At 38.3% G+C, this 22,526-nt stretch overlaps 1 protein-coding gene across 2 annotated transcripts in view; it reads left to right on the forward strand.

The window, feature by feature from the left end:
• Positions 1-22,526, forward strand: part of FBXW4 (F-box and WD repeat domain containing 4) — a 136,606-nt gene that overhangs the window by 12,930 nt on the left and 101,150 nt on the right. For both annotated transcript variants that reach the window (XM_007479133.3, XM_001379156.5), the window contains exons 3-5: positions 4,986-5,171; positions 5,656-5,788; positions 12,418-12,512. In XM_007479133.3, the coding sequence (XP_007479195.1) occupies positions 4,986-5,171; positions 5,656-5,788; positions 12,418-12,512 (414 nt within the window). The remainder of the gene's footprint in view (positions 1-4,985; positions 5,172-5,655; positions 5,789-12,417; positions 12,513-22,526) is intronic.

Raw genomic sequence — 22,526 nt, forward strand, 5'->3', positions numbered from 1 at the left:
AATTTTATTTCTCTAGCTAAATTGTTAATTTTAGAAGGCCAGGATTATACATTGCTCTTAGTATCTCTTAAAGTACCTACCATAATGCTGGGAATAGCTGTCATTCAACAGATACTTGTTAGTTGATCAATAGGGATAGGGAATAGAAATCCCAAGCTCATTTATGCTTGGTAGGTATAGTTTCAGAAGGATATTGGTATTTTTTTTTCCAAGAGGAGATTAACACAGTATTTGAGAACTATTGTTATCCATTCAGAAATGCTATGTACCTGTGTCTAAAGGAGATAAGGTGATTATCCTAAGGCAAAGGTTGTAGGAAGGAATCTTTTGTTTTGCAACTTGTCCTTTCTCTTTTTGCCTCTAAATCCTCTTGGATACATTGCCATGATCTATAATAATGGTAATGGTGATGATAAATATCCCCATTATAGTGAAAGATAACTTACAAGGAGATCTATATCTCCTGTTCTTCTTGCCTCTAAAAAAAGTAATTGATGCTTTTTTTCCACATCCATTCTCCCAGTCATTGGGACTCACCACCAAGGTGTCAATCTTTTTCTTTTTTTTTTTAAACCTATACCTCTGTCCTGGAATCAATACTGTGTATTAGTTCCCAGGCAGAAGAGTGGTAAGGGCTAGGCAATGGGGGTCAAGTGACTTGCCCAGGGTCACACAGCTGGGAAGTGTCTGAGGCCAAATTTGAACCCAGGACCTCCCATCTCTAGGCCTGGTTCTCAATCCACTGAGCCACTCAGCTGCCCCCCAGATGCTATTCTTAGCTAACACACTCCTGTCATTCTTAACTAACTAACTCTCTCTCTCTCTCTCTCTCTCTCTCTCTCTCTCTCTCTCTCTCTCTCTCTCTCTCTCTCTCTCTCTCTCTCTCTCTCTCTCTCTCTCTCTCTCCCCCCCCCCCTTCCTTTTGCTACATCTTGTCAGTTCTAGCTTTACAATATCTTATATACACTCCCTTCTTTCCTCTGACATTGCCACCACCCTGGTATAGACTATTATCTCTTTCTACCTGGACTCCTGCAGTATCTGCTGGTGGGTCTTTCTGCCTCAAGCCTGTCTTCATTTCAGTCTGTTCTTCACATAGCTGTCAAAGTGATCTTTCTAAAACAAAAGTTTCACCATGTCACCCTCCTATTCAGCCAATGCCAGTAGCTCACTATTGCCTCCAGGATCAAATATAAAATCCTTTCTTTGTCTTTTAAAGCCCTCTGTAACCTGGCTCCTGCTACCTTTCTAGTCTTTTTGATGCCCTTTCCCTGCTCTATATACTCTGCAGCTTTCTTTACCATTCCTGGAATAAGACACTCCATTTATGACTGGGAATTTTCACAGCTGATCCCCATTGCTTGAAATCAATTCTCTGCCTTTTAACTTTCTAGGCTACTTTCAAGTCTTGTCCAAAATCCTACTTGTGCTTTTCTTCTGCTGTTTTATTCCATATATATCTTGTTCATAGCTAGTTGTTTTCATGTTGTCTCCCTCTTTAGAGTTCCTTTGGAGTGGGCACTATCTTTTCTCTTTTTTTTTTGGTATCCTTAGCACTTAGCACAGTGCCTGGCACATTTTTTTTTTGTTATTTTGATCAGTTGTGTCAGATTCTTCATAACCCTGTGGACCATACTATCCCTGGGGTTTTCTTTGCAAAGATACTGGTGTGGTTTACCATTTCCTTCTCTGGCGAATTAAGGCAAACAGAAGTTAAGTGATTTGCTTGGGTTCACACAGTGTCTGAGGCCAGATTTTATTTTGGGGAGATGAGTCTTCCTCACTTTAGGTCTGCCACTCTAAATCCACTATGCCTTCTAGCCCGATAATCTTATAACAAAGATTAAAAAGAAAAAGAAAAATACTACTTAGTAAAACTAATCAACACATTAACTATATGACTACATCTGATATTATATATAGCCTATCCATAGTTCCCATCTCTGTACAAAGGTGTGTTTTCTCATTTCTTATTTGGAGTTAAGTTTTGTTATTGCAATTATACATCATTCAGTTTCATTTTATACACTGATTTACTTTGTTGTACTTATAGATTGTCTCCTAGTGCTACTGGGTCAGTTCATATAAGTCTTCCCACATTTCTCTGAATGCTTCATATCAATATCAAAAACTTCATGTGGTTCAATAATATTCTAATCAAACTATCAATGAACAAGCTTCTGTTTCATGCCAGTCACAGTGGTAGGCAACTAGGGATACAAAGTAAAATAAAGTAATTAAAACAACTTTACCTCAAAGATTAATATCTTTATCCATCTCTGGAAGACAATATATACATATATAGGAGACATACAAAATAGTCCTAAGATGATTTTGAGGGGAAGGCACCTAATAGGGTGGGTGGTTAAGAAAAGATTTTGTATAGGTTATGTATCACAGTTTGCTTACCTTTCCTCCAATCAATAGGTACCTATGTTTTGCCTAGTTATTTGCTATCCCAAAAAGTATTACAATGAACGTTTTAGTGTATATGAGACCTTTCTTTCTGTCTTTGACTTTCTTGGGGACCATGTCTAGCAGGAAAATCTGTCAAAGGGTGTTTTTATCACTTTAAAAATTATTCCAAATTATTTTCCATGTGATTAGACCAATTTAAGCTCCACACTTGTGTATTAGTGTGCCCTTCTTTCCAAAGCCTCTTCAATATTGACTATTCCCAACTTTTGTCATCCTTGCCAATTTACTCTGTAAGGTATAACCTCAGGGTTGTTGTGAAATGCATTTCTCTTAGTGATTTGGAGTAATCTCCCATGTGGTTATTAATAATTTCTAATTCTTTTGAGAATCATTTCTTCATATCCTTTGACACTTTATTGCCACCCTTGCTTCTTAATAACCAGAAAGTAAGTTGCTTTATCCATCAGGATTTCTGTCCCTGGAATGTTTTTTCCTGCTCACACTAGACTGAACTTAATCAGTTTGGCAAATAAATCACAAGCAATTACCATCTTGCTTCTCCCTGGGAGTCTTCACTATGCACATGACATGAACCCCATTTTTATTCTATAAGAGTACATAGTTATTTACAAGGCTGCTGTAAACTTCTGGTTATTGGGTCCCTCATTTATCCTTATCAGCCATGTGGATAGACTCTATTTATATAGAAGATGTTGGGCACAAATGTACATCATGATTTGTATAAATATAGACTTCTCTATATACTCAACACATGGTAGGTGTAATATATGCAAACACTTGTAAAAACCTCGTGAGTAGACATCCAAGCTGCATTTAATGGCCCGTCAAGTCAATTTGCAGAACTTTTTCTCATTCCCATGGCAATTGTATTAATGAGGAGGGATAGAAAGCTCACTGTCTGTTCTTTACTTAGGATTTGTAAAACACTAGAGCTTTTAAGGAAAGTAGTCTCTTGCATATTTATCTCAATCAACAAACTTTTTATTAAACACCTGCTATGTGTTAAGCACTGTTTAGATACTTTGTTGAAGTGAGCCTGGTAAGATGAGGCAAGGTGGTAGGGAAGGGGGCTTAGACATCATTAGTGAGTATTCTTAGTGCTTGGCCATATTCTTTTTCAGAGCAGTTTACTGAGTACCATGGGACTAACTTGAGGTTTCTAACCCTTCTACCTCCTGTAGGACTCAAAGAGGATCTTTTAACTATTCATAGATTTGCTTTATCAGCCATTTTGTGAGAGCTGACTTTTTTTGTAGCCTCTGCACAGTTGTATCCTCTGTAGCTGTCTTTTTCTATTGTCACACTTGTCCACAGAAATGCAGATCTATCTCCCTAGTCAGAATCTAGCTATCTTATCAGTACATTAGCATCCTTTCTTAAATAGGTTTATGCATTACACTGACAAAGGGAGTTTTTACACCAATAAGAAGAGAAAGGGAAGGGACCGCCTTCCCTCTTCTCTTTCTTTCCTTCTGTCCTCACTATTCTTGATAGGAAAAGACTGGGGACTAGAGTCTGAAGATGTCGCAGCTAAGCACCTTAACTTCAGGAGTTAGAGGATACAAAATGACAGGGAAATAATTGATTCATCTGACTGGAAGTTCTCTTCTAATTACCAGTATTTGCTAACAACAACTTTCTGTCCCTGCTTCTACTAAGAATCCCAGGGTGCTAAGTATTAATTCAGAACTGTAATACTATCTAGGAGAAAATGATATGGCTTTTGAAGCTAATCTCTTTTAAAACATAATTTGTATTGATACTTTTGTTTTTATATCACTTCTATTTCCTATTGTATTGTTCCCCCCTCCCATCCTTTCCTAGGATCCATACCTTATGATTAAAATAATGTTTTAAAAAGAAGGAAAGTTCATAGGGGGAAGCTGGGTGGCTCAGTGGATTGAGAGTCAGGCCTAGAGATGGGAGGTCCTGGGTTCAAATCTGGCCTCAGATACGTCCCAGCTGTGTGACCCTGGGCAAGTCACTTAACCCCCATTGCCTAGACCTTACCACTCTTCTGCCTTGGAACCAATACATAGTATTGATTCCAAGATGGAAGGTAAGGGTTTTTAAAAAAGAAGAGGAAAACTTCAAGGAAATATCTAACATAGCAAAAAAAAAAAAAAAGACAGTTTGATGGCCTTTTCAATATTTTATACTCATGACTCCCTGTCTCTTAAAAATAGCATATATCTAGGTATTGGGGTAGAGGTCATCATATACCTTTAAGACAATCCTTCTCCCTGCCCCTCATTCCTTTGAAGAGGCAGTGAGAGTGCTATTTCACATTCAGCTATTCTAATTTCCTAGATGGTACTTCAATGAGTGTTTTGGGGGGATGATCACAAACAATAACCAGCTTGTCTTCCCTGAGGATTCTTCCTTATTTGTCTTAGATGGGTAGTTATTTACAAGAAGAATGGGGGCTCTCATCTCCATAGGTCCTTCCTAAAGGGAGGATTGTTTAGTCTCTCTCAAGGGGCACTGTTGGTTTATTTGCTATATATTCTTGTTGAGCCATAGCTTCTTGCTTCACATGTCTACAGTCTGATGCCCTGGATGCAGCTAGAGGGTGGCTGCCTGTACCTCTCCCAAGCTGAAGACATCCAGGCCTACCAGCTCTGTCCAGATGGTTCCAGCTTATACTGCCGGCCATTGGCCATCTTTTCTGGTCACGAGGAGGATGTGTGCCGTTTTGTGCTGGCTAGTTCACATGTTGTCAGCGGAGGAGGGTAAGATCTCCTCTGCTTCCTAACCTTGTCTTTCCCTCAACTGAGATCTATCTTTGAGTAACTTAAGGTCCTTTTACCTGCTTTTGGTATTTCTCTTTCTACCATGAAAGGTTAAGGGAGAAGACCACAGAGAAAGAAATAGTGGTCTCTTCCCAAAGCAGAGCTCTTTAGAGATATTTTATCTAAAGTTAATGGTAAGAAGAAAGAGGGGCAGAAAAAGGGAGTCTTGAAAACAAAGTGTAACAGCTTTTTGCAATTCTTTATGCTGAACAATGGATAATTTGATTTTTTTTACTTAAGCCCCAAATATACTAAATAGGTGAAGGTGTCTAGGGGTAAAGGGTCTTATTGTGAATAATCCTCTATATACTCAGGAGGTTCAGGCCACTGGAGTCTTGGGGTGGTTGTGCAGCTCTCTTATCTTTCTGCGGTGGGCATAATTGGCTATTTTATGTATGAAGATGTCTCTCAATTTTTCTTTTAGAGATGGGAAAATTGGCCTTCATAAGGTTAATGGCACCTTCAGCATCAAATTCTCAGCTCATGAGCAGGAGGTGAACTGTGTGGACTGTCAAGGGGGTGTCATTGTGAGTGGCTCCAGAGATAGAACAGCAAAGGTGAGTTGTTGCCTACATGTTGTTAATGCCTGTGATTGCTGGTGTGTGTGTGTGTGTGTGTGTGTGTGTGTGTGTGTGTGTGTGTGTGTGTAAGGAACAAAGTATGAAATGGGTGGAAAGGGATCTTGAGTCTTAGGATTGGCTAAGAGTGTGGAGAGCATAATAAAGAGCTCACTTATGTGTGCCTGCTATGCTGCTAGTCATGCCACGTTGTGTCCCAGCCAGCTGGACCAGCAGAGGAACCGACTGTGGTTGGGAAGGTAGCCACTCACTTGAAATGGGCTGTGAATTTTAAAAGGACAGACTGGTCAGATTTTCTTCTCATTGAATTTCCTCAAGATTGTGGATTTAGTTCTGACCTCAGAATATTATTTAAAATTTTTCCTTCTCCAACTCACTTTCTTTTGGGTAGGCTAATTTTTATTTTCTTGTTTACAAACCATCAGGTTGGTGGTGATAATATTTTGTTACTTCTTTGTAGGTAATGGTTAATAGGTGATAGAGAGGCATTTAGAGAAGGTTTTATATATTCTTATATCACCAAATTTCTTACTACACCTTTGGATGAAATTAGGAGGATACCCAACTCCTGACCAAATAGATTCTCATTCACCAGTGGTGGAGATATGTTTCCCTGCTTCTGTGTCCACCAGCCCTACCTTGGAATTAAACTTTATGCATCTATGCTTATTTTTGTCCTCTGAGACTCGCCGATGGATTTTTGCTGACAATTTGGTTGACTGTTCAGGAGGCAAAATAGGATCTTATTTGTCTTCTTGGAGTTCTGTAGGCTTCATAATACTAACAGAGTGAGATAGTTGTTTGTGTCAGCAAATAGGGCTCCAAGACATACAACCGAATGGAATAGGGAAGAGAGAAATTACTGCCTTTACATAGTAACTTTTCTGATTCCCTGTGGTTCCTGGAGGATAGTTAGCTGATGTAGTGGATAGAGTGCTGGAGTTAGGAAAATTCATCTTTTTAACTTCAAATCTGGCCTCAGACACTTACTAGCTGTGTGATTCTGGGCAAGTCACTTAATCTTGTTTGCCTCAGTTTCCTCATGGGTAAAATGAGCTGGAGAAGGAAAGAGCAAATCATTCCACCAGTATCTTTGCCAAGAAAACCCTAAGTAGTATTACGAAGAGTCATACACAGCTGAAAAACAACTGAAATGCTTCCTGGTGTTTATTTCATTTCCACAAGCATTTTAAAGCATCTCCTTCTATGTGCTAATCATTGTGTTAGGCTTTGGAGATTAAAAAATAAAAGAAATCAGTTCTTGCCCATCTAATACTTGCAGAATTTAGGAATATCAGTGAATTTACCTTGAAAAAGGAGGCAAATATAGGAATCTCTAGCTATATAAACTTTTCCTAAACTTTTTGTATTGTTTGTTGTGAGATAGTCACATAAACAAGCACAGGCCTGAGATCTTTGAGAAATCATACAATGAGTAATAATTTTAATTAAAATATATATTAGAGATATTATCTACCTGCCCTTGAAATCATATCCCATAATGTTATCCAGACTTATACTTGTTCATTGACCTTAATATAGTGGGCTGGTCAAAAAACAAACTAAATGAAATGAAGGGATGACCTCTTACTCTTTACTTTGTTTCCCTTTCCTTATATCTTGGGTTTTGTTTAGTTCTGGTTGCTATATTTTAGGAATTTGTCAAATTAATGTACTTCCATAGGAAGTGACTAAAATGATGAAAGGACTAGATATGTTTTAAGAGGCTATGTTAAAGTAACTGGGAATATTTAGCCTAGAGAAGATAATACTTTGAGGGCAAGGATATGATATCTGTGAGTCGTTAGGAATCAGTCAATAAATAGGCATTTATTAGATGGGGGAATAGGATCAGAAAAGGCTTTAGGCAGAAAATGGTGCTTGAGCTAAGCTTTGAAGGAAAATGGGGCAAGAAGTAGTGGCGAAATGGGAGTGAGTGTATCTCATATGTGAGAGCTTGGGTTTGGCAAAGGATTAGTGGTGATGGGACCAAGGAACAAGGGATTCAAAAGTAGAAGATGGTGGAATGTTGAACTGATTGACTATTGCTTCAAGTTTGGGAAGAGAGGAAAATGAAAGTAGAGCAGGATTGGCAGTTTGGAAGTATCCTGAGAGGTAGAGGGACTAGTGGCCATTGAGAACAAAGAGGTTTAGGAAAAGTAAGGCATAAGAGAAATGGAAAGAGGTTATACTTAGATAAAAAAATTTCAGAATTGTTTATTATAGAAGTGGAACACTTCTGACTGATGATGAGATTATTAAGGAGGTGACTTTCCCTGTGTGTGACTGATGGAATGAAAGAGTTTGGGAGTTTGGGAAATTGAGAAATTAAGAGGCCAAAATGTTTGATGATGCATCATAATGAATACTGAAGTCCCTTAACACAAGGTGGAGGGAGATTGAGGTAGAGTAGGACACTGTGAGCCATGTGCTAAACTCCTTGAGCTGTTAGATAATTGCCTTTAGGAGCTGAATTAGGTGACATCTGAATAGAGCAAACCTCAGAGGAGGAATTTGCTTGCATGATGGTGGAAAAAGGAAATCTGGAAGTGTTAATAAGGGAGAAAGGAGTATGCCCCCTCCTTTAAGTCTAGTGTCAAGTGGCAAGAGAGAAGGTATAATCAGTATTGGAAAGGAGTGGCCAGAAATTCAGTGGAACAGGGAATATAGTTATATTGAGACCCATTGGGTAGGACTAATAGTAATGGTGAAAACTATAGTTTTGATTTCAGCTTGCTAAAAGGAAAAACCTATCAGTAATGAGATCTTTCTAAAAATAGAATGTGTTACCTTAATAGGTAACACATTAGGTCCCTAACACTACCACTGGAGGTTGGTAAATGGAAATTGAATAACTACAGTTAGTGATGTTAAAGGTGAGAATCCTGTTTAGATATGGATTACATTCAGTGACTTCAGAGGTACCTTCCAATGCTGACATTCTGTAATTACTCAAGAGTTTTGGAGTAATCAGAATTTCCTGGATTATATCTCTTCTCATTCCTTCTTGCTCTTTTTTGAATTCTTCTTTCTTAGCACCTACCACAATGCCTGGCACATAGCAGGTGCTTAAGTAATGTTCATTGAAGTCTCTTCTCTTTTCCTTCCCCTCTTCAATTCTTCTTCATGTTGTGCCTTCTGCTTGTAGAATGTAAACTTCTTGAGTTTAGGAACAACAGTCTTTGTTTCTCATGGTATTTACTTAGCGCAATGACTAGTGTACATAGTTAGCATTTAATTAATGCTTGCTCTGTATCTGTCTGTCTAGTTGTTGTTCTCTACCATCCTTCATTTGACTGACCTAAGCTCAGCCAGTCTATGTCCCAGGGCGTGCAGGGAATACTAGTGTTTCTACTGTGAGGGGGTGCCCAGCTCTCTACAGGGCTGCTCATTTACCTTTGGTTTCTACCAATTGCTGAACTCTTACTTGTCTCACTTGTGACTCCAATAAACTAGCATACTTGTTTCAGCATATGGGCTAAACCAGGTTGAGGTTAACCAACAGGCCTCAAACTAGTTGGTGAGTTGGGGGACTGCCTACTCCAAGCATGTGAAGACGTCCCTTGGTGGAATGGGTGAAGAACAGTTTGTTCCAATAGTGATGAAGGTTCCTTAAGCAGGTACTATGGGGTGTTTAGAGCTCAGTCAGACATGGAAGATGCCAAGGTCATCCATTGTATCCTGGGGCATTGACAGTCATCTTGACTTTTGTCAGTGGACTTCAATAACGGGAAGAGAGAAGCTGACAATTTTGTGCAACTTTGCCTTACTTGAATGCAGTTCACATGAATCAAGACATCACTCTTCAATGTCGTTGGTTCTCTTCGAAAAAGAAGGACAAACTACAACATAAAATAACATCCCAGTTCCAACCACTACTGACCCTTTCATTGCAGGAACACCATTGTTAATCATAATATCTCTACTTTTACAACCACACCAATAGATTTCCAATAGCTTATTTTATTTTTTAAACCTTAACTTTCTGTCTTACTCTAAGAAGGGAAAGGGCTAGGCAAACAGGGTCACACAGCTAGGAAGTATCTGAGGTCAGTTTGAAACCCAAGTCCTCTCAATTCCCAGACCTAGTGCTCTATCCATTGTATTATCTAGCTGCCTCTCTAATAACTTTTAAGTCTTTAATACCTCAGAGATATTTATGTAGTAATTATTTATCTTTCTGAGATACTTCTATAAAAATGGTTATTCCTTTTTATGGAAGAAGAGCATTCTTTCATAGAAGAGAAGAAAAATCCCATCATATTTCCGTAATGCCTTTTTTTTTTTGGTAATTAAAATGTGAAGAAAAGGGAGACTTCTTTTCTTGTCTAGTTTTAAACTTGTCGATTAATTTGGGCTTTTGCTGAGCTGTACTGGCATGGGAAAGTTCCATCCTGAGAATGTGCCAAGTTCCCTGATATTTGTGTGTTTCAAGGAATGAAGTCAGACCACTTATGCTGTTAAGTCGGGGGTTACTTTTTCAGGCTTAGGCAAGGGTGAAAGTGTTAGAGATGTAATAGTCTTATCTTTCGTCCTCCAAAGATTATGATGCCCACATTCCTAGGTGATGATTCGGTTCAGAATACACTGGAAGGGCATTTTCTATTTTCACAAGTAGTACCAGTAGCAAGTAGATTTCCTTTTGTAGTCTAGGTTTTTATTTCTCAGATTAAAGAAATTGTTGAGAAATTGGGGAGTATTAATCTTCCTGTGTTCTTGGAAATCTTTTACTTAATCGTAATTTTTCACTATTATTATTTACCTTATCTCATTTAAAAAGATGAGAATGTGATACCCAGTGGAATTGTGCGTTGACAAGGGGAGGGGCGGTGGGAGTGGGGGAGGAAAAGAAAAGGATCTTTGTTTCCAAGGAATATTGTTTGAAAATGACCAAATAAAATAATGTTTAAATTGGAAAAAAAAAGATGAGAAGTAGATGAATAAGGATGATTGAAGCATTTGTAAAATGAATGACACTTTTCATCTGTTATTTGAAAAAGAATAATATGATCATAGATGTGTAGTTGAAAGAGATTTTAGAGGTCATCCAGTGGATCCTCCTGATTTTATAGATGAGGAAACCGAGATGTAAAAAGATTAAATGATTTGCCCAAGATCACTGGCATTTTGAACTTGGCCCTGTCTCCAAATCATTCTTTTACCTGCACCATACTGCCTCTTTGAGGATTTCCAAATGAAGTTTGGGCCATTTCTCTTTGAGGAACCTTTCTCTTTGGAAGTAGTTATCTTGGCTAGCACCATTGAAGCAGTGACATTTCAAAGCTGAATGCACAGCCTTCCTCCATGGAGAAGTAATAGGAATAGATATGATTACATTTTGAATAGTGGGTATATTTGAAGTGGAGAACAGAAATTAGTTACTCCAGAAATGAAAAAGACTGTAGATAGATCAGGCAGGGCACAGAGTAGAGAAGGGATGACTAAATATAGTGCACAGTATTTATTGTTTCTTCTTTTCTAGGTTAGGTTTTTCTCTCTCTCTTTCCCCTACCAAATCTCTTTTTTAAGAAATATTTTCCTTTCCGAGCATGGAAGAGATATTATGTGATATTAAAGAGACAAGGATCATCTCTATCACCACTTCTACTCCCAAACCTCAAAGAATGTTTTCTTTATATTCTTCCATTTAAGGTCCTGATTGAGTTTAGCATATTCCCCTTTTGAGATGCTAAGAGGTCAGTTGGTTCATATTCTTACCTTGGGATTCCTTTTTGCCTGATGCCTGGGGACAGCCCTGTTCATTTGTGGTTTTCCTTTCTATTTGGGTAGAAGCTTATGTTCTTGTGTGTATCTTTTCTCAGATTGGGGGGTGGGGTTGGGGAAGAGTAACCTTGTGCTTAATGGGAAACTTCTAAATGCATTGAATCCTGAGAGGGCCCTGTGAGTGTTGATTAGTGTTAAGCTCATAGTAGCTGCTAATGTACATTCCTTGCTGATAGGGACCAGATAGTGTGCTCCAAGCAATATTTTTAACCTGTGGGAGATATGGAATCTTAAGCTTCTCTGTTGCTTTTGGTGACTCTAGGTGCTAAATTCCCTGCTGACATGAATAGTATTGGATTCTAGACATTATCAACAAATAAACAACAAACACAGCCACCTTTCCAGCTTTGATTTTTGTCTTTCTATTTGCCTGTCTTTATTTTTCTCTGTGTATAAGTAGGTTGAAATTATAGTGAGGGGTGAGAGAGTGGAAATTCACAAACTCTAGTTAGAATGATGATGGTAAATACCATCAAGCTACTTATTTGGAATAATTCAGTTTTGATCATTGTGACATTTAGACTCTGACAATAACTAGATTCTCTAGAAAGTATAGCTTTTTTGGAAGAAATATAGAGTCAAAAGTATAGTCTCTTCCAGGGAGTTGGGGCTTTTGTGATGTGTGGTTGGAACAGGGTGGAGGGATTAATTGGTGAGGGTATTGGTAATTTTCATCCTATGTCCTGAGTTCTCAGTTTTTGGAGGATCAAGAGAACACTCTGCAATAGTTTACCTATATTCCCTGACATCCCTACCTGCTCCCCAGCCCACACCCTGATTCCAGGCAGAGGCAGTGAGAGCAGTCATTTCTTTTATATTTTTAGGTATGGTCTCTATCTTCAAGTCAGCTGGGGCAGTGCTTACACACCATACAGACTGAAGACCGAGTCTGGTCCATCGCCATCAGCCCTTTACTCAGGTAAACATTGCACATTTAAAAAAAAATCTTATCCTATGAGGCTTCTGTCTTATTTTTTTCTGTAAGAAAGGCAGCTTGGGACACATTGTGAGTGTGTCTACAAGGCTGTGTTGAGTGGCTCTCCTTTGAAAGTTACAAAGTCTCCCTGGTTAATAGGAGAGAACTAATGTCTGAAACAATATCCCAAACACTAATCTGGGGTTAAGATGTCCTTCAGAGAACCATCTTCCTCAGGAGTCTCCTGACTGGATAATCAAGGTAAAGATGCTAAAGGTGTGACATAGAAGGACAAAATGTTCCTTTGGGGCCTCTGAGGTTTTAGCAGGAAGACTTAATATCTTTGAAATGTGGCATTCACAAGCTTTCCTTGTGTTAGTCTCAGCAGTCTGAAGTATTTGGTCTAATGTTGATATAGAAGAGGAAAGATAGGAACTATTGAGTCTCAATTTTGTATCTTGGTTCCCCCCCCCCCCCCCCCCCGGAAAGAAGACCACTATAGAAAAGAAGTTTATAAACTGAGCCCAGATAAGATTCCCAGACCTCTGGAGCTCTAATCCTACAATATGTCTGTAGGGGTTAAGATCATCAGCAGTTGTAGCATTAAATGACCTAAGCTTCTGAAGCAAATATCTTGGTTGGATTTGTCTCTTCCCTTAAGGCTAAATTGAGTCTCTTCAGCATAGCCTTTCAACAGGCGGGCTTTGTTGTCACCTTAGCACCTCCTTCCCAGGGCCCCCCTAGGCTCATGGAGTTGGCCCCCAGTATCCCTTCTCCCCAGCAGGGACCACACGCTCTTCCACACTTGCTCTGTCACAATATTTACCTAGCATCTTTCTCTCCCCACCCCCTACCAGGTGATAGATGGTAAGACAAAAGAGACTGCTATTCTCAAAGCCTGGGTTACTCTCTTTATTAGAGTGAATTTCACAAAAACAAAACAAATAAAAAGAGTGAAATTTTCCTTCCCCATCCCCCTTCAACCTTCTCCTCTTTATTCTATAGAGTCTTTACTTTGCCTCCTGATACTTCTTTCCACAGCTTCCTTTCAGATTTTTTTTTCCAAAGAATTAGAGCCGATTAGCCACGTCATTAATTCTTCAATTTGACGGCTGATATAGCAGGGCCTGAAACACGCTGCTGATCCCAGAGAATGGAGACCCCGTTCTTTAGCATACTGACATGGGAGAAGTTAATTAAAATTCCACAGAGCGAAGGTGTCGGCTAACCTATAAACCTGTCGCTTTTAGAACAAATTATTCTGGCAGTCTTAGGAAAGAGAGAAGGAAAGACCAGGAAAGAGAGAAAAGGCTCATTATGGGAGTATAGGGTTAAAATGGGCAAACGATGTCTGTTCTCTTTCAGTCTTCCTTGATACTGTCTTTTCCCCAAGTCAGATAGCTCATCTTGGGATCCCATTGGCTAGATACTTGCAAGGAATTGGGGAGAGGAGATAGTTTCTAGGAGGTAGAGTGCTGACTGACTTGTCCTCTGATATGTCAAGATTCATACCAGTCCAGGGGGATCAGATGAAGCTCTTCAGGGTTGGAGATGTAGTACCAAACCTGTTTGATTCTGAGGGGCTGGTTTAAATGGACAAGAATGATACCCTTGACAAAAGCATGCCCCATATCTCAATATTCCAATTGATAAGATATATACCTGCTATTGAAGTATAATATAGTATCTGGTAAACAATTGTGTTGCATTGTACTACCCTCACAAATAGGTAATTATTATAGGCTGAATATCAATTTGAGCCAGCACATTCAAGTCTGACCTTGATAAAAGACCTAGTTATGGGCTATTTGGTACAAACCAAGCTCATACCTATTACAGTAGTTGAAGCTTTGTCATCTCTTCTGGAGTTACTGCTTCTGATCACACTGGTATGTTCTAAATAGGCCATAATTTACTTGATTGATTTATTGCTTTTTTCCTGGTCCTGATCATCTTTAGTATTGTAATTTTTTCCTTTTAGTAAGTTTTTCTTTCCAAAGTCTCTTTCTTTGAAAAAGAGAAGAGGCAATCAGCTAGGCCCAGTGGAAAGAGAACCAGGCCTGGAGATGGAGAGGTCCTGGGCTCAAATGTGACCTTAGATACTTCCTACCTTTGTGACCCTGAGCAAGTCATTTAACCCCATTGCCTCACTGTGACTGCTCTTCTGTTTGGAACTAATACTTAGTATTGATTTTAAATAAGAAGGTAAGGCTTTTAAGGAAAAAGGAGAAAGAGTAGAAGACTTTCTGGTAGCTGACTCATGTTTCTTGAAATGGCATTTTCCAGTTCTTCAGATGACCAATTTTCTCTGGGCAGAATTTCAGGTTAGATCTTAGATATAAGAATATCTTCACAGGCTATGTGATATTCTTTGCAGTCACTCTTCTCAGATATTTGCTGTAAATCTTGAAATCTCTCAGACTTGTGAATGTTAAAAATTTCCCCATCGGGGAATTCTTAATTGGAACAAATTCCCTACTGAGAAACATTCTCCATTTTGATGTGAGAACTCGCCAGGATCAGAAATGGGAGGACCTCTACTCCACCCATACTTAAGACTGCTTTAGGGGAGAAAACTCCTTGCTATGGGAGGACCCCTACTCTACCCGTACTTAAGACTGCTTTAGGAGAGAAAACTCCTTGCTAAACAATGAAAGTACTTGGATCCATGCTTATAATAAGGCAAGGAGTTCTTTGAGCCAGGCCTGTTTTTAGAATTGATACAATGGGATGCTAAGTACCTAAAAGGGTTGGGCAAGTTTTCTCTTGATGAGATTAGTTGACTCAGCTGTGTTTTCTCTCATTCAGACTTACTGAGAAGATTGGTCGACTTAGAAGGAATTTAGATGGGCAGTCCTTTGGAAAGCGTTTACAGTGATTGGTAGATGTAGGGACTTAGGGGAGGTGACATGGGAGAAAAACCCCTATATAAGAAAAAGCAGAATCTCTTGAGGAGATATCCTTTTGGAGAAATCCTTTTGGAGGATCTCTGATGAGGATCACTTGGGAAGAATCTCTTGAGAGGGGCTCTGGAGAAGGGAAGCTCTTGGAGGACAATCTCTAAGGAGGTCTCGCTGGAGCTCCTCTAAGGGGACTCTGTCCCTCTGGAGGCTCTGGAGAGAGGCCCTTTGGAACAGTCTCTGGCTGGAAGGCTCTCTGGTGAAGTCAGCTGAGATGGAGCTGGCCTGGTGTCACTAGAATCCTTGTTTAGACAGACTTTGTGGTGAGTGTTAAAAAACTGACTGATTTCTCTCTTAAGACTCAGGTCTAGGCCATATTGGCTTGAGGCCCTTCATACTTATTCCTTTCTTACTCTCTCTTTCTTTGATTACTCATTGTATTGTTAATTAAAATCTCTATAAAACCCAATTGACTTGGGTATTTGAATAATTGGGAATATTTCCCTGGTGACCACCTTATATTTGATTTAAAACCAAGACACTGTAGTGAAACATATTTCTGCAGTCAAATTTACTCACCCTCTCTTATATCTATCACAATTTATATCTTCCACCATTTTAACTCACTACAGTTTAAGACCTCAACCATTTTAAATCTCACCTTGCTTCCTTCTCCATTCTAGTTCCAATGTTTCATCTCAATTAGGGTTGATAATAGTATGGGTCCTGGTAGTGATTATTTGTCTGTCATCTAAAAACTTGCTTTTGGAGAGGTTCTTTATTAGAGGACCCGTCACCAGATGATGATTTTTTTTTTTGTTCATTGCACTTCTGTGAAAACATATATGGAGGAATTATTATTGACATTAGTGGATGGAACTTCCATACCAATGAAATGGGGAATTCTTGAAGAATTGAAATAAGGACTTCTGGGCTTTTCCTATTGTTTCATTCAAAAGACATGTGGGAATTTGTGTCTTTTCATCCTTATGCAGAAGCAGATTTCTTTATTTTCTAAGAGCTTTCCACAAAACTTCTTCAGATCTTCCTTGTCCTGGGTGGTACCATTCTCATTCCCAGAAGTTTATTTCTCAGCTGTTCAAGAGAGTATCCTTAGGTGTCAGGGAGTTTGTCTTTCCAAATTTTCTTAACACAGGAGTCAGGAGACATGGTTTTGGTCCCAGTTTTGCCACTAGTTATTTCATATATAACTTTCAGAATCATTTTTTCAGTTGAAAAATTTTATTTAATTAATTAATTTAGAATATTTTTCCATGGTTACATGATTCATGCTCTTTCCCTCCCCAAAGCTGACATGCAATTCTACTGGGTTTTATATGTGTCATAGATCAAGACCTATTTCCATTAAATATCAACTCCCCCCTCCCCAATTTAAACATTATTTTATTTGGTCATTTTCAAACAATATTCCTTGGAAACAAAGATCCTTTTCTACCCCACCCCCCCAGCCAACGCATGATTCCACTGGGTATTACATGTGTCCTTGATTCAAACCCATTTCCATGTTGTTGGTATTTGTATTAGGGTATTCATTTAGAATCTCCCCTCATTCATGTCCCTTCCACTCCTAGTCAAGCAGTTGCTTATCTTCAGTGTTTTTACTCCCACCGTTTGTCCTTTGCTTGTGGATAGTGTTTTTTTCCCCTAGATCCCTGCAGAATGTTCAGGGACATTGTATTGACACTGATGGAGAAGTCCATTACGTTCTCTTGTACCACAGTGTATCAGTCTCTGTGTACAATGTTTTCCTGGTTCTACTCCTTTCACTCTGCATCACTTCCTGGAGGTTGTTCCAGTCTCCATGGAATTCCTCCACTTTATTATTCCTTTGAGCACAATAGTATTCCATCTCCAACATATACCACAATTTGTTCAGCCATTCCCCAATTGAAGGGCATCCCCTTATTTTCCAATTTTTGGCCACCAGAAAGAGTGCAGTTATGAATATTCTTGTACAGTCTTTTTCCTTATTATCTCTTTGGGGTACAAACCCAGCAGTGCTATGGCTGGATCATAGGGTAGACAGTCTTTTATCGCCCTTTGGGCATAGTTCCAAATTGCCCTCCAGAATGGTTGGATCAATTAACAACTCCACCAGCAATGAATTAATGTCCCGACTTTGCCACATCCCCTCCAGCATTCATTACTTTCCTTTGCTGTCATTGTTAGCCAATCTGCTAGGTGTGAGGTGATACCTCAGAGTGGTTTTGATTTGCATTTCTCTGATTATAAGAGATTTAGAACACTTTTTCATGTGCTTATTAATAGTTTTGATTTCTTTGGCTGAAAACTGCCTGTTCATGTCCCTTGCCCATTTATCAATTGGAGAATGGCTTAATTTTTTGTACAATTGATTTAGCTTTTTATAAATTTGAGTAATTAGACCTTTGTCAAAGGATTTTGTTATGAAAATTGTTTCCCAATTTGTTGCTTCCCTTCTCAATTTGGTTACATTTGTTTTGTTTGTACAAAACCTTTTTAATTTGATGTAATCAAAATTGTTTATTTTACATTTTGTGACTCTTTCTATGTCTTGCTTGGTTTTAAAGTCTTTCCCTTCCCACAGGTCTGACATGTATATTATTCTGTGTTCACCTAATTTACTTATAGTTTCCTTCTTTATGTTCAAGCCATTCACCCATTCTGAGTTTATCTTGGTGTAGGGTGTGAGGTGTTGATCCAAACCTAATCTCTCCCACACTGTCTTCCAGTTTTCCCAGCAGTTTTTGTCAAATAGTGGGTTTTTGTCCCAGAAGTTGGGCTCTTTGGGTTTGTCATATATTGTCTTACTGGGGACACTTACCCCAAGTCTATTCCACTGATCCTCCTTTCTGTGTCTTAGCCAGTATCAAATTGTTTTGATGACCACTGCTTTATAATAGAGTTTGAAATCTGGGACTGCAAGGCCACCTTCCTTTGTATTTTTTTTTTCATTATTTCCCTGGATATCCTTGACCCTTTGTTCTTCCAAATGAACTTTGTTATGTTTTTTTCTAAGTCAGTAAAATTTTTTTTTTGGAAGTTCAATGGGTATAGCACTAAATAGATAAATAAGCTTAGGTAGGATGGTCATTTTTATTATATTGGCTCGTCCTACCCATGAGCAGTTAATATTTTTCCAATTGCTCAAGTCTAGTTTTAGTTGCGTGGAGAGTGTTTTGTAGTTGTGCTCATATAGTTCCTGTGTTTGTCCCGGGAAATAGATTCCTAAGTATTTTATTTTGTCTAAGGTCATTTTGAATGGGATTTCTCTTTCTAATTCTTGCCACTGAGCTGTGTTGGCAATATATAGAAATGCTGATGACTTATGCGAGTTTATTTTGTAACCTGCAACTTTGATAAAGTTGTTGATTATTTCCTCTAGCTTTTTGGTTGATTCTCTAGGATTCTTTAAGTAGACCATCATATCATCCACAAAGAGTGATAGCTTGGTCTCCTCCTTGCCTATTTTGATTCAATTTCTTTTTCTTCTCTAATTGCTACTGCTAGTGTTTCTAGTACAATGTTAAATAATAGAGGTGATAATGGGCATCCTTGTTTCACTCCTGATCTTATTGGGAATGCATCTAGTTTATCCCCATTGCAGATGATGTTAGTTGATGGTTTAAGATACATACTGTTAATTATTTTTAGAAATGACCCTTCTATTCACTATGCTTTCTAGTGTTTTTAATAGGAATGGGTGTTGTATTTTACCAAAGGCTTTTTCTGCATCTATTGAAATAATCATGTGATTTTTGTTGGTTTGCTTGTTGATGTGGTCAATTATGTGGATGGTTTTTCTAATATTGAACCAGCCCTGCATTCCTGGTATAAATCCTACTTGCTCATAGTAAATGATCCTCCTGATCACTTGCTGGAGTCTTTTTGCTAGTATCCTATTTAAGATTTTTGCATCTATATTTATTAGGGAGACTGGTCTATAGTTTTCTTTCTCTGTTTTTGACCTGCCTTTCTTTGGAATCAGTACCATGTTTGTGTCATAAAAGGAATTTGGTAGAACTCCCTCTTTGCTTATTATGTCAAATAGTTTGTATAGTATTGGGATTAGCTGTTCTGTGGATGTTTTATAGAACTCACTTGTAACTCTATCAGGCCCTGGGGATTTCTTCTTAAGGAGTTCTTTGATGGCCTGTTGGATTTCTTTTTCTGATTTGGGATTATTTAAGAAATCTATTTCTTCTTCTGTTAGTCTAGGCAATTTATATTTTTGTAAATATTCATCCATATCACCTAGGTTGGCATATTTATTGCCATATAGTTGGGCAAAGTAGTTTTTAATGGTTGCCTTAATTTCCTCTTCATTGGAGGTGAGGTTCCCCCTTTTCATCCTTGATGCTGTTAATTTGCCTTTCTTCTTTCCTTTCTTTAAATTAGATTGACCAGTACTTTGTCTATTTTGTCTGTTTTTTCAAAGTACTAGCTTCTGGTCTTGTTTATTAGTGCAATAGTTCTATCACTTTCAATTTTATTAATTTCTCCCTTAATTTTTAGGATCTCTAGTTTGGTTTTCTTCTGGGGGTTTTTAATTTGTTCGTTCTCAAGTTTTTTGATTTGCATTTCCAATTCCTTGATCTCTGTCCTCCCTATTTTGTTAATATATGCACTCAGGGATATGAATTTTCCTCTAAGTACTGCCTTGGCTGCATCCCATAAGGTTTGAAAGGATATCTCACCATTGTCATTTTCCTCAACAAAATTGTTAATTGTTTCTATGATTTCTTCTCTAACTAACCAATTTTGGAGTATCATATTATTTAATTTCCAATTAATTTTTGATTTGGCTCTCCATGTACCCTTACTGATCAATATTTTTATTGCTTTATGATCTGAAAAGGTTGCATTTATTATTTCTGCTTTTCTGCATTAGAGTGCCATGTTTCTGAGACCTAGTGTATGATCTATTTTTGTGAATGTGCCATGTGGTGCTGAGAAGAAGGTGTATTCCTTTTTGTCCCTATTTATTTTTCTCCATATGTCTATTAGCTCTAATTTTTCTAAGATTTCATTCACATCTTTTACCTCTTTCTTATTTATTTTTTGGTTTGATTTATCTAAATTTGATAGTGGTTGGTTTAAGTGTCCCACTAATATGGTTTTACTGTCTATTTCCTCCATCAGTTCTCTTAGTTTCTCCATTAGAGATTTGGATGCTATACCATTTGGTGCATACATGTTGATTAGTGATATTTCCTCATTGTCTATACTCCCTTTTAACAGAATATATTTACTTTCCCTATCCCTTTTGATCAGGTCTATTTGTGCTTTGGCTTTGTCAGATATCATGATTGCAACTCCTGCCTTCTTTCTATCAGTTGAGGCCCAGAAGGTCTTACTCCTTCCTTTAATTCTAACCTTGTGAGTATCAACCCGCCTCATATGTATTTCTTGAAGACAACATATGGTAGGGTTTTGGATTCTAATCCATTCTGCTATTCGTCTATGTTTTATGGGTGAGTTCATTCCATTCACATTCAAAGTTATGATTGTCACTTGTGGATTCCCTGGCATTTTGATATCCTCCCCTAATTCTGGCTTTTCTTCTTTAGCTATAACCTTTTAAACCAGTGATTTACTTTAGATTAGTCCCCCTAGTCCCCTCCCTTGATATGCTTCCCTTTCTAGCCCCTCCCTTTTTTTCCCTTCCCCTCCCCCCTCTCTTTCCCTCCTTTTTTATACTCCCTCCACCCACACCTCCTTAATTTCCCCTTCTCTCTTACCCTGTTGGATAAGATAAAGTTCAAGATCCCAATGGATCTAGATGTTCTAAGCTCTCAGAGTTGAATTCACTGAGAGTAAGGTTTAAGTAATACCAATTAGCACTTTCTTCCTCTCCTCCCTCTAGGAAATTTCTTCTCCTCCCCTTCCCATGTGTATCTTTGTGTGAGAAAGATTATTCTATTTAGTTTTTTCTATTTCTTGAAGTATATCTTAGTACCATCAACGATTCACCCCCTCCCTTTTTCTTTTTTTCACCCCCCCCTTTCTCCATATTGTCTTAATGCCCCAATCATTCCCTATGCGTGATTCTTCTAACTACTCTAATGATGCATACAATTTTTGAGAGTTACACATTATAATTTTCCCCACATATTAATATATATAATTTGATATAAATGTAGTCCTTATAGAAGAGAGTTTGAATAAAAGAAAAAGATAACATTTTTCTCCTTTTCCCTTTCCTTCATATTTCCCTTTTCAAGTTTTTCTTGCTCTTTGTGTTTGGATATCAAACTTAACACAGAGCTCTGGTCTTTTCTTTACAAAAACTTGGAAATCTTCTATTTTGTTGAATGCCCATACTTTCCCCTGGAAGTATATAGTCAATTTTGATGGATAGCTGATTCTTGGTTGAAGACCCAGCTCTCTTGCCTTTCTGAAAATCATGTTCCTTGCCTTACAGTCGTTCAGAGTGGAAACTGCAAGGTCTTTTGTGACCCTGATTGGCATTCCTTTATATCTAAATTGTCTTTTTCTGGCTTCTTGTAAGATTTTTTCTTTTGCTTGAAAGCTTTGGAATTTGGCAATTACATTCCTGGGAGTTCTCTTTTGGGAATTTAGTGTAGAGGGTGTTCTGTGAACTCTTTCAATGCCTGTATTGCCCCCTTGTTCTAGAATCTCTGGGCAGTTTTCTTTGATGATATCTTGTATTGTGATGTCAAGATTACTATTTATTTCTGGTTTTTCTGGTAGGCCATTTATTCTCAGATTGTCTCTCCTTCCTCAATTTTCCAGGTCTGTCACCTTGTCAGTGAGATATATTATGTTATCTTCTAATTTCTTAGTCTTTTGGCTTTGCTTTATTAATTCTTGCTCTTTTGCAAGATCGTTGTCTTCCAGTTGCCTGATTCTGACCTTTAAAGCCTGGTTTTCCTTTTCAGTTTGGTCTATCCTGCTATTTGAGGCTTCAAGCTATTTCTGTAGTTGTGAGTTTTCGTGCTTCAGATTGCTGAGTTCCTTTTGCATTATTTCCCATTTTTCCTGCCAGAAGGCTTCCATCTTTTTAATAACTTCCAATTTAAATTCTTCAAGAGCTTGTGGACAATTTCCATTTCTTTTGGAAGGTTTTGGTGCATTTGTTTGCGCTTCCTTTTCT

Source organism: Monodelphis domestica, chromosome 1 (assembly GCF_027887165.1).
Source record: "Monodelphis domestica isolate mMonDom1 chromosome 1, mMonDom1.pri, whole genome shotgun sequence".
NCBI lineage: Eukaryota > Metazoa > Chordata > Mammalia > Didelphimorphia > Didelphidae > Monodelphis > Monodelphis domestica.